The sequence below is a fragment of the Macaca thibetana genome, chromosome 16, assembly GCF_024542745.1.
Source record: "Macaca thibetana thibetana isolate TM-01 chromosome 16, ASM2454274v1, whole genome shotgun sequence".
Lineage (NCBI taxonomy): Eukaryota > Metazoa > Chordata > Mammalia > Primates > Cercopithecidae > Macaca > Macaca thibetana.
In genome coordinates, this window is record NC_065593.1 from 39,685,621 (window position 1) to 39,697,888 (window position 12,268).

At 40.7% G+C, this 12,268-nt stretch overlaps 1 protein-coding gene across 1 annotated transcript in view; it reads left to right on the forward strand.

Annotated features, from left to right (window-relative positions):
- Positions 1–6,478, forward strand: part of MMD (monocyte to macrophage differentiation associated) — a 29,129-nt gene extending 22,651 nt beyond the window's left edge. The window contains exon 7 of the mRNA XM_050764766.1: positions 4,549–6,478. Coding sequence (XP_050620723.1) covers positions 4,549–4,749 — 201 coding nt within the window. The 3' untranslated portion in view covers positions 4,750–6,478. The remainder of the gene's footprint in view (positions 1–4,548) is intronic.
- Positions 6,479–12,268: the final 5,790 nt, after the last annotated feature.

Sequence of the window (12,268 nt, forward strand, 5' to 3'; positions counted from 1 at the left end):
ACAGAATGAATGAAAATGCGAATCTTTGGTTCTGGTCAGAATCATGGGTACTATACTTATACTTATCCTTCTGCCATAAAGAACTGTAAAACTGGAAAAGGAATAAACGTAACTGTTTTTTGGCTCTGAACACAGTACAGGACTGTGATCCCTGAGGGAAGAGAAACCAAGAAAATGAGCTTTGAATTCACCCAGTTGTTTCCTTGGAGACACTTTCCAAACAACAACAAAAGGAGGTAAAGCCCAGAGAATAGCAGCCTGGGTGGAGGAAACAGAAATTACACTTCAAGCTACCGACAAGGCTGCAGTTTGTGGGGCAGGGTATGGAAGAGGGGGGAGCTGCTCAGGGAGGATGCTTCAGAAATCCATAAAGCAGTTTCCTTGAGTCGTTGTCCAGATATCAAGCTGAATTTGTGCAGGGCAAAACTCTGCAAGCTCCAGTTGCAAATAACTCTTAGAAGGCTGGAAGATAAATGGAGATTCCAGACAGTGCCCAGTGCTGAGAGACATTGAAGTTCCAACCAGCCAGAGTTCACAGATGGTGCTGGACATCCCAGGCACTCAGCTGACGCTGCCAAGGCCACAGCTTAGGCGTAGAGCTACTCTATCCCTAGAGAGAGGGCTACTCTAGAACTACCATAACAAGGCCCAAACAAACCTCGAAAGGATAAAATTGATCCTCCAGTAAGTAAACCGCCTAACAGAACAAAACTCAACCATTTTTAAAGGAATACAACAGAATCTTTACTGTAACAACTTAGCGTGTACCATAAGTAAATATTATCAGAAATCAATAATAATGTAATAAAATAAATAATAAATATATAATAAATATTACCAGTTAGGCAAGAAACTGGAAAGTGACACATACCTAAGGGAAAACGATCAATAGACACAGATCAAAAGACGGGAGAGATATTGAGATTCCCACACGAGGAGTTTAAAACAGATGAGGAATCTCAGAAAATACATGGAGACTATGAAGAAGAATCCACATGGAGATTCTAGATCCCAAAACTGTGATGTCTTGAGAAAAAAAAAATTATTGGAGGGATTTAATAACAGATTGGATATTGCAGAAGCAAAGGTCAGTGAACTTGAAGCCAGGTCAGTAGAAACTATACAAACTGAAGCATGAGAGAAAAGAGTGATTTAAAAATGAACAAAAGGAGAAAGAAATTGGGGCAGTTTTTGGTTTTGGGTTTTCTGTTTTATGGGTTTTTTTTTTTTTTTTTTTTAAAGAAATAATAGTTACAACTTTTCCAAATTTGATGAAAAATATCAACCTAGAGATCCACAAAGCACAAGGAGGCCTGAGCACGATAAACACAAAGAAAACTACACTAAGACACATTAAAGTCAAATTATTAAAAAACAAAGGCAAAGAAAAGATCTTAAAATCAGCCAGAGAGAGAAAAAAGAGCAAGGAGAGAAGATGACCACTGATATTTTATCAGCATTCATGGGAGCAGGAATGCAATGTAATGGCACATTTAAAATGCTGAAAGGAGCCAGGTGCAGTGACTCACGCATGTAATTCCAGCACATTGGAGGCTGAGGCAGGTGGATCACATGAAGTCAGGAGTTCAAGATCAGCCTGGTCAACATGGTGAAACCCTGTCTCTACTAAAAATACAAAAATTACCTGGGCATGGTGGCAGAGCTCCTGTAATCCCAGCTACTCGAGAGGCTGAGGCTGAGACAGGAAAATTGCCTGAACTCAAGAGGCAGAGGTTGTAGGAGATTGTAGTGAGCTGAGGTCAGGCCACTGCACTCCAGCCTAGGCAACAGCACGAGACTCCATCTCAAAAATAAATAAAATAAAATGCTGAAAGGAAAATAAAAAACAAAAAAGCCCTATCAACTTTAAGTTGAAGTTAGCTCAGTTTAGTAACATTAATGTCAAAAATTTAGCCAGGGAGGCTGAGGCGGGCAGATCACTTGAGGTCAGGAGTTTGAGACCAGCCTGACCAACATGATGAAACTCCATCTCTACTAAAAATACAAAAATTAGCTGGGTGTGGTAGCATGCACCTGTAATCCCATCTACTTGGGAGGCTGAGGCAGGAGAATCCACTTGAACCCAGGAGGCAGAGGTTGCAGTGAGCTGAGATCATGCCACTGTACTCCAGCCTGGGCAACAGAACGAGACTCCGTCTCAAAAAAAGAATAACCACCAACAACAACAAAAGCAAAATAAATGTTATAGTTATGTAATCAAGCGAAAAGATAAAATGGAATCCCAAAGTTATTCAATTTAATCTAAAGCAGGTGGGGAAATTGGAAAATGGAAACAAAGGATAGATGAAACCAAATAGAAAACAGAGAGCAAGACGGGAGGCTTCAATACAACCATATCAGTAATTAGGTACCTCTTATATAGTAACAATTACATCACAGTGGACCGAACACTCCAATTAAAAGGCAGAGATTGTCAGACTGGATAAAAAAGTTTTCTGATCTGTATAATGGGGATAATAGTACCTAATTTTAGGGTCGTTGTGAAGATTAAATGAATAAATATATGAAGTGCTTCAAACAGTGCCTGGCACATAGTTACAATAATGATAATGAAAAACAATTCTGTTTTGATACAGAATTAACTATGTTCTAGGTCTTTGAAAGTTGAGATAAATGTGGTATCTTAAGAATACTTGTTAACAGAATATATGTCAAAACTAACCTGTGTACTTGGTTTGGTGTCTCGCTTGTTCTGGCAGAAAGGAAAAAAAAAAAAAAAGGGTATTTTGGAACAGTGACCAGCCACATGATTTTGTTCAGGCCACTTCACTGCTCTGGCCTTAGTCTCCTCACTTCTGCAATAAGGGGGTTGTGTTGGATGAGTGACTCTTACCATTTGGGAGTCCCTGTGCCCCTTTGGGAATCTGATGACAGCCTTACCCCTATCCTAGAAGAGGGCTCCTAATACACACACAAATAATTTTGTATAATGTGTATTCATTGCTGTATAACCTTGAGGAATTAATAGCGTGTGGTATTTTGTCTGTGTTACTTTTTAAATAAAAATAAATCTGGCTGAAGTGTTTCCTTACCAAGGTTAGGAAGAAATCTGATGTCAGTCCATTCGGATTGGCTCCTTACCTTTTTTTTTTTTTTTTTTGAGATGCAGTCTCGCTCTGTCACCCAGGCTGGAGTGCAGTGGTGTGATCTCAGCTCACTGCAAGCTCCGCCTCCCAGGTTTATGCCATTCTCCTGCCTCAGCCTCCCGAGTAGCTGGGACTACAGGCGCCCGCCACCACGCCCGACTAATTTTTGTATTTTAAGTAGAGACGGGGTTTCACTGTGTTAGCCAGGATGGTCTCGATCTCCTGACCTCGTGATCCGCCTGTCTCGGCCTCCTAAAGTGCTGGGATTACAGGCATGAACCACTGTGCCCAGCCCCCCATCTTTTGATCCCACACAAAACATGGGGGCTTCTGTGAACTTTGAAAAAGGACTGATGCTCACAACTGGTCCTAGATCCTCACACCTGGTCCTTAGCTCATGATGGTCGATTGTTGCCTTGCTTTTAGCCGAGGCCCTTGGGGCCTATTCTAATTAGGTGCCTGAGTTAGAGCTTCCCTTTACTCTTGTGGGGCTCACAAGACTGCTGCTCAGTGCTTAGGCCTCTGGGACACCCACACACCTATCCCCTTCCAAGGCCCTGCCATGATCTGCCTTAGGTTTCCGCTCACTCCGAAGAACTTGTCTCCTTTCTATTCCTAGTCCTCAGAAATCCAGGGGACTGACTTGCTTCTTCAGCAGCTTCTAAGCATTGCCTGTATTCTCTCTCCTCATTCATACAAGCCATTTTAATCTTGTAGATGGGCCTTGATCTTTGAAAACCAAGAACGGCCTAAAATATTCTCCCTTCTGCCCTGAGACACACAAGAATATTAACTTATTGCTAAGATAAGCAATGGCCAGGCTCAAAGACAAAAAGGCCTGGAGACATCTAGAAGGCTAGGAAATATCTTGTACTAAGTGATCTATGATCTCAGAGATCACTTCTAGTTACTCTTTTCTTGTGTCAGCCTTAAGGAATCTGTAAGCTCACATAAGCAGGGGAAGTCTCAAAGAAGCAATCAGTGTAGAACAGTGTTTGAGAAGGACAAAGGGAAGTGAATACCCTGGCTGAGATGTAAATTATAAATAGAGCGGCTTGGGCCTGCCTTAGTAGGGAAGAAAGCATTTAAAGGGGAAGATGAGAACAGAGGATTGCACTTTATTAAAATGAACTTCTGTGTCTGGCTATGATTGCAGTTTACTTAAATATGCTGTAAATGAGCAGAATGTTCTGCTTTTTCATTTGGGACCTGTAATGTGATTGCTTGCTCAACTCAAGATTGTCAGTCCAAAGGGCAATCCAGGTCGATGTATGAGAGACTTTTTTTATGTTTGGTTCATGTTTACAGATCAGGATTGTGTTCACACAGCTTCTTCATTGTCTAGAAAATCAAGAGCCTTAGAGAGAATTACAGTTATCTGCAGCGTGCCATGCAGAGTAACATCAAACCCTTTTTATTTATTTTTTTCCTCTTTTGACAGAACAACACTGATGGACTTCAGGAACTTGCCTGTGGGGGCTTAATTTATTGCCTGGGAGTTGTGTTCTTCAAGAGTGATGGCATCATTCCATTTGCCCACGCCATCTGGCACCTGTTTGTGGCCACGGCAGCTGCAGTGCATTACTACGCCATTTGGAAATACCTTTACCGAAGTCCTACAGACTTTATGCGGCATTTATGACCAATCTGTACTAAGTCTCCAAACCAGTATTATTTCAATTATGGCACTTGGGAGTGGGGTGAGAGCTGAACATTGCACAGGGAAAGAAAAAAAATAAGATAACTGCACTGACTTTCTTTATATATTTTGAATATAATTACTGTGAAAGTATAAAGGCTGTGTTCTGGAATTTTCCCCCTCACAGCAAATAAATAAGGTAGTGAATTAATTATTCATTCCATTCCACTATCATGAAGGACTCTGAATAGACTTGGCCAACTGATGTTTACAAACCAGAATTTTGTATTTTAATTTTACAGATTTTACTACATGATTTTTCTAAATTACTATGTCGGGTTGTAAAAGTCAGTGCAATAACAAAGCTTCCTTTTTAAGAAGAAAATTGTTTCTATCACTTTCCCATTCACTAGGTAAAGAATCATGGACAGAACTTACACTACTTTTTACCATGTTTCATCTTGGCATAACATGGTTCTTTTTTAAATAGAAACTTTAGTTTTTTGTAAATTTTTAAAAAAATATTTCATTGATATGCATCTCTGCGGGTCCTCATTCATGTTGTGAATTTTTGCAGCAAGCAGTCAACATTCCACAAACGAACAAACATTATACCTCTTCTGATAGTTTTATCAAGCATGGAGAAATTGCCAATTTTTAAAAACTGCAGTTTTCCAAACTTTTCTGCCAACCTCTTACTCTGAATTCAGTGCTGCTTTGGGACACATACTTGACCTAGCTTGGTTTACCAGTGATGGAAAAGTATTTTGATATCATTAACTTTTTCAAAAGATCTAACTTTTTCTCTATGCCTTTGCCACATTCTCTTCAGGGTCTCTTTCCACAGTGGATGAGTATTTTATCTGTATTATGACAATATTATTGGGATGGCCATCTGCTGGAAACTCCTGAAGAGCTTTATGTATTACAGTGAGCAGTTGTATTGCCTGTTTGGTGCCCAGTGGTTAAGTCATTGTCACTTAGCTTGATATTGTCAGTTTGATATTTATTTTAAATTGTGGAACTAGACGCATACATTCACATTTCTGCCTTTCCTTTGCATCTTCCAATATATATTGTGTGTGTGTGGTTTTTTTTTCCTAGAAAAATATTTAAAGCATTGTTTGACAGGTAGAAACTCATGTATCTGGTAGTCCATGAGTTATATCCTGGCTCAGTGGAGTGATATTTATGTATTATTTTTACTTTTCTCTCAGTGTCTTATATTAAGATTAATATGTTGTTAATAGTTGCTTTGTCGGTTAATCTCTCTTGTTGGTGTTTTAATACATGAAATAGGCTTGCCTTTAGATCGGGTGCTGATATTACCTGTTTCCTAGTAATCGGCTGAGCAAATGGTCAGCGGAATTCTTGGTTTGATGATAAGCTTATTAATTGAAATATTTTACTGATGGGACTTTAAAAGAGGTTTATTTTGTGTATGTTTAGAACTCTGATTTTGATGAATTATATGGGAACGAGAAACAGAAGAAGTGGTATTTGCTGGTGAGTTAAATAGGCAAGGTACCCAGTGATAACACCAACCAGACCACTCCTATCTGCATGATTCTGAACATCTGGTTGCCTGTTGTTTTACTGTGTATATTTTATTTTTAATATATTAACTTTGTGGATTCATCTAAGGTCTGCTCAAAAGTAACACTGTCAAAACCACTATTATGTATGTAAAAATTGTGCTGTATACTACAATAAAGTTGTTACTTGGATTTGTTCCACTGTCTCTAAATTAGATGACTGTGAAAATAATAATGCATATTTGAGAGTTTGAGCTCATCCAGCATTTGTAATTTGTATACTAGTCTTTAAAAAAAAAAAAAAAAAGTCCGAATGGAAAGAAAAACAAATATGCCCTGTCACTTAGCACTTTCTAGTCTACTTTTTTTTTTTTTTTTTTTTTTTTTTTTTTTTTTGAGACGGAGTCTCGCTTTGTCGCCCAGGCTGGAGTGCAGTGGCGCAATCTCGGCTCGCTGCAAGCTCTGCCTCCTGGGTTCACGCCATTCTCCTGCCTCAGCCTTCCGAGTAGCTGGGACTACAGGCGCCCGCCACCTCACCCGGCTAATTTCTTGTATTTTTTTTAGTAGAGATGGTGTTTCACCATGTTAGCCAGGACGGTCTCGATCTCCTGACCTCGTGATCTGCCCGCCTTGGCCTCCCAAAGTGCTGAGATTACAGGCTCTAGTCTACTTTTTAATAATTGAAATGCCAGAGCCAGCTCAAACATTAATCAACAGATATTTTCAGTTTAAAATACACTAGTCAGGACCAATGATTTCGAGTTTTTTAGATGATGTGTCTTTACCAAGATAAACCTTTTGGTTTAGCATATAGAATATTAAAATATTCTATAGGACTGAGGTTAACAGTCTTTTATGTTACCAACCAGACAAATAACAGATTATAAACCTAACAACTCTCCGAGTGTTAGACGCCATTCTACCTCTTCTGTAGTGCGGGAAACCAGGGCCAGAGAAGTTTAACTGCTTCATCCTAAATCAGGGAGCTGGAACAGCAGCCAGCTCTTATCTGATTCCGAAGGCTCCCATTCCCTCTATACCACTGCATTTCTAGAGTCAGCAAAAACAAATAAAACAAACTTGAACTAAAAATTCATCAGGCATGGACAGAAAAGAAAACACTATTCACGTGGTTTAGAACCTCAATAATCCCTCAGATAACTCTCCGTCAAATCTAATTTTGAGGATCGAGTGTCTTGAAGTGTAATGATTCCCAAGAGTTCTGTCCTCTAGGTCAGTGGTGTGACTTCATCCATTTCTAGAGTGTCCCCACTATTGTGCTGTCACCTCAGTATGTCCAGCCTTAAACTATTTTCTAAGGACTAGACCTCTCTCTAACCAGCTGCCTAAATGCTCCCAGACATATTGAATTGACACAAGCCATCCCAAACTGATTTAATTATCTTTCCTCATCCTACCACCAAACCTATTTTCTGAAATTTCCTAACTTAGTTAATGGCATGGCCACAGCCATCTGTTCATTCATGCATCCTTGATTTCTTGCACCCCCCAGATCCAACAGGTCAGCAGAACTGTCACCCCTGCCTTTCTCACAACTCCCTGATCTAGTTCCTCACCTCTCTTCGCACTGCAAGGTCCTAAAAAGACCTACTTAGCAGTCATCAGACTACAGCAGCCACCTCCTCATTTGTATCCCTGCCACTGCTTACACCCCTCAAATGAGCTCATCCTCCACACTGTACCAGCATTATCTTCCCAAAATAAAATCTGAGCATGTGTCTCGATGCTCCAAAACTTCCACTGACTATTATCCTATAAGATTCACGCCAGATGCTTTAGCATGGACTCTTCACATGCTGACTCCGCCTGATTGGCCCTCTCCCCAGCTGAACCCCACTTGACATCAGCCCTGCTAGTGATTTTCACAGCCTCCCCCACAACACACATGCCCTCATGGTGCTTTTGCAGCTGTGTTTTTGTACCTGCTGTTCCTTGGCCTGGAATGCCCTTACTCCAGCCCCTTTCCTACCTGGCAAATAGTTGCTTATTCCAAGCCTTCATCAGGTGCCACCCACCTCCCTTGTGCCATTGACCTAGTCCCACCGGCATGATTAGTGGTGCCCTCCTTTGACCCCACAGCACAGATATTCCTTCATGGCCCCTGTTATGGTGCGTTGTGATTGTGTTTACTGTCTTTACCTCTGGTCTTGGGACTGAACTCTTTCAGGCAGGGACATAGTCTCATCCACTTCTGTTCCTGGCTTCTAGCATAGCCCTGGCTTATGACAAGAGTGAAGAAGTTTTATTGAATGAAAGGGGCTGGGTCGGGGGAAGGTGGAGAACGGTGTGGAAGGGAAAGACTGAGAATAAAGCATTTTTTAGGACAGACTTTGATTTTAGCGAGTTTATCCTGTCCAACACAAGCACTCTTACTAACTGGCAACTGACTTTTAGCTTCTTTGGCCTTACAGGCTTTTTTGACCACAAGGGTCAGCTAGAACATTCGTAGCAACCACAGGAAAGTTGATGAGAAAATAGAGTGTAAATATTAGAAAGTATATCCTAAAGGAGAAAATGTCCAGCATTTTTATTTGTGCTTTTATAGGAATAACTATCAACAATTTACAAAATTATTTGGGGAAAAAAAGTATTTGGCCTAATTTATTTCCCTCTGGTTCTCTTTTCTGAATATAGCAATAAAAAAAGTTAAAACAATTGTGCAATAATTGGGTCTTAGTGCAGATTATACTCAAGAAGCAACAATTTAAATTTTTAAAAATATTTTGAATATTTTCACTTTAAAAATCATACAGCTATATAAAACCCTTTGGAAAACAGAGAAAGCTAAAAATTATCCAGCATTCATTTATCATAACATATTTTAATATACTTCCAATCTTTTATTTCCCTATTTTTATTATACAGCTGTAAATATGCCACATATGTAATTTTATATACTTTTTCCTACTTATTATAAGCATTTACAAATACTATTATATTGGCCGGGTGTGGTGTCTCATGCCTGTAATCCCAGCACTTTGGGAGGCCAAGGTGGGCGGATCACGAGGTCAGGAGTTCAAGACCAGCCTGACCAACATGGTGAAACCCCATCTCTACTAAAAATACAATAAAAAAAAATTAGCTGGGCTTGGTGGCACACGCCTGTAATCCCAGCTACTCAGGAGGCTGAAGCAAGAGAATTACTTGAACCTGGGAGGTGGAGGTTGCAGTGAGCTGAGATCACGCCATTGCACTCCAGCCTGGGCGACAGAGCAATACTCCACCTCAAACAGACAAAAAAACCAAAAAACTGTTATTACTATTATATCATTTCATAGCAAGAATTGATTTCATCGTCTTTCAGAACTGGATATGTAGCCTATTTTGCTTAATCATTTGCCTAATTTTGGATTTTTAGATTGCTTTAGTTTTTTTATTATAAACAATGCTGCAGTGAACATACAGCTTCGTCCACATTTATGACTGGGTTTTAAAGGTAATAATAAACAAATGAGTGTTTCGTATGTATCGGGTACTGCACTAGTTTACGTGGATTATCTCATTTTATGTTTACAAAAACCTTATAGGTAAATCATTTTCTTATTCCCATTTTACAGATGGGGAAACACATACAGATGAATGACTTTCCTTGCCCAAGGTAAGTGGCAGAACCCGAGTGAACCCAGGAACCCTAGATCTGTTTCCATTTTCAAGAGAGCCATTCCTGGGGCAAAGGTGTACTAATGGGTTTACCCAAAGGAAGACCTTTTAAAAATAGAGCTCATTTCCAAATCTCTACATTTATACTTGGCGTCTTCCGTTTATGTCTACTATTCTCACGTGCCAATGAGATGGAGCGTGGAACAGGAAAATCTCCAAAGGAAACTGACCTCGAAGAAGCTGGTTCACCTCCCTCCTTGTGTAGCAAAATAAAAGTTTCTCAAGGGGCCCCGAGGAATGTTTTTAGTTTAACAAGGTTAGAATTACTGCATTCATGTCTTTCTACTGCTTTTGCTATTTTAAATAGACAGTGCCAATATGTTCTTACATTCTGTGCCATTCCCACCTACATCCCTGCAATGGATTGGTGGTGTTATTTTTCCAAGAAACAGTGCCACTGTGCACTCTCGCCACTCTGCAAGGGGAGTTAAGCTATTCTCATCAGGAGCCTGTTCAACACAACAGAACGCTTTCTCATTCTGCCACACAGCTCATTATCACTCAGACTTTCACTGCAGTCAGACTTGTGAAGTCAAAATAGACTGGCAAGGCTTAAGGGGGGCTTGGGAGAGTAGGCTTTGGAGCCTTGCCCTATCTCCTGGGAGAGGTCACAGGTCCTTTGCTGTTCTGTGCCAGGCCACACTTAACACACCCGATCTACTGTGTCAGTCACTGAAAAGGTCGGGAAAACTTTTTGATCCCTAGGATTTGGTTCTCTTAAAGTCACACTAGTGTTTTTTGAATCCCATCTATGAGCTGCGTGTTGAGTCAGGGTGCAAGCAGACAGCCTGTGACAAATTGGCTGGGTGAGCTTCGGCAAGTTTGGTACTACCTTTGAGCTTCAGTTCCTGTCTGCCAAAGGGGTATATCACTTCTCTTGCAGTGCGGTCATAAGGATTAAATAATGTGGGTTGAAAGTGTCAAGTTTACACAGTCTGGCATATGATTGACACTGGGGAAATAATCCTACTGCTTCTTTCCCATATGGCCAAGCTTTTAAAATTATGGTTAAAGCCCACCTGGGGATATTTTTCATGCACAAACAACCTGAAGAGCAGTTCAGTACCACTCTTAAAATTGTTCTGTGCATTTTCTAGCTCTTATAAATGGTTCTGGATCAAATGATGGCTGAGGCTAAACTGAGGCATGTGGTTAACCCAGGCTTTCTAATAATTTTGTGTCATGTTAAACAATGCTCTTTAAATATTCAACATTTTTTTTTAGACGGAATCTTGCCCTGTATCCCAGGCTGGAGTGCAGTGGCACAATCTCGGCTCACTGCCACCTCCACCTCCCAGGTTCAAGAGATTCTCTTGCCTCAGTCTTCTGAGTAGCTGGGACTACAACTGTGCGCTACCATGCCTGGCTAAATTTTGTATTTTTAGTAGAAATGGGGTTTCACTATGTTGTCCAGGCTGGTCTCGAGCTCCTGACCTCAAGTGATCTGCCAGCCTCTGGCTGCCAAAGTGCTGGGATTGCAGGCGTGAGCCACCATGCCTGGTCAAATATTCAACATTTCTTTAGACAAGAACATGAGTATTCACAGAGAAAGGGTAGAAAAGGAGGAGGCTGGGGCGGTTCTTTATGTCCAGATAGGAGCTGCATACTTTGCTTAGCAAAACAAAAGGCCTTCAATACAATAGACCCACACTCTGTCAAACTGGACAGCAATTTGGTCACCATCTGTTGTTACCTGAGCTTGCCTCCTGGGGGACTCAGACCAACAGACTCTGAGTGGCTTATTAAAGAATTCCTTCCAACTACAGCCATATAATGCCTTCCCCACCTTGTTTCTTTCCCAGTGATGTTGTAGGGTCCTTTATTCACACATTCATTCAACAAATGTTTATTGGGTATCGTCTCTGTGCCAGGGACCAGTCTAGGGACTGAGGATGTTATAACAGGAAAAAAAAAAAAAAACAACACAGCAACAAAAAGGCCAAATTCCTGCCTGTTGCTCAGACTAGATGATTCTCTGACCCCCAGCTTCCTTAATCTGGATTTGACGTTTTGGGGAGCTTTTGTCAATCTGTTTGTTGGCATCACACAGATAGATGACCGTGGCCAGTGAACGTGACAGTGTGGATGGGCAAGTGGAAAGTGATGCTGATTTACCTGTCTTTTCAACAGGGGTGCTGTACTTTGTGTTATTATTTGTGCATCTGCTAATGTGAAGTCGAATTGCCTGTTTGCAAGATGGCTCTTACTTTTGAGAGCACCAAAGCAGCTCATTATTTAAAGAAACTTGTGGTGAACTCTGCCCTCAAATGAATAACCTTCATGTGTGAATGAATCACCCTTTCCTT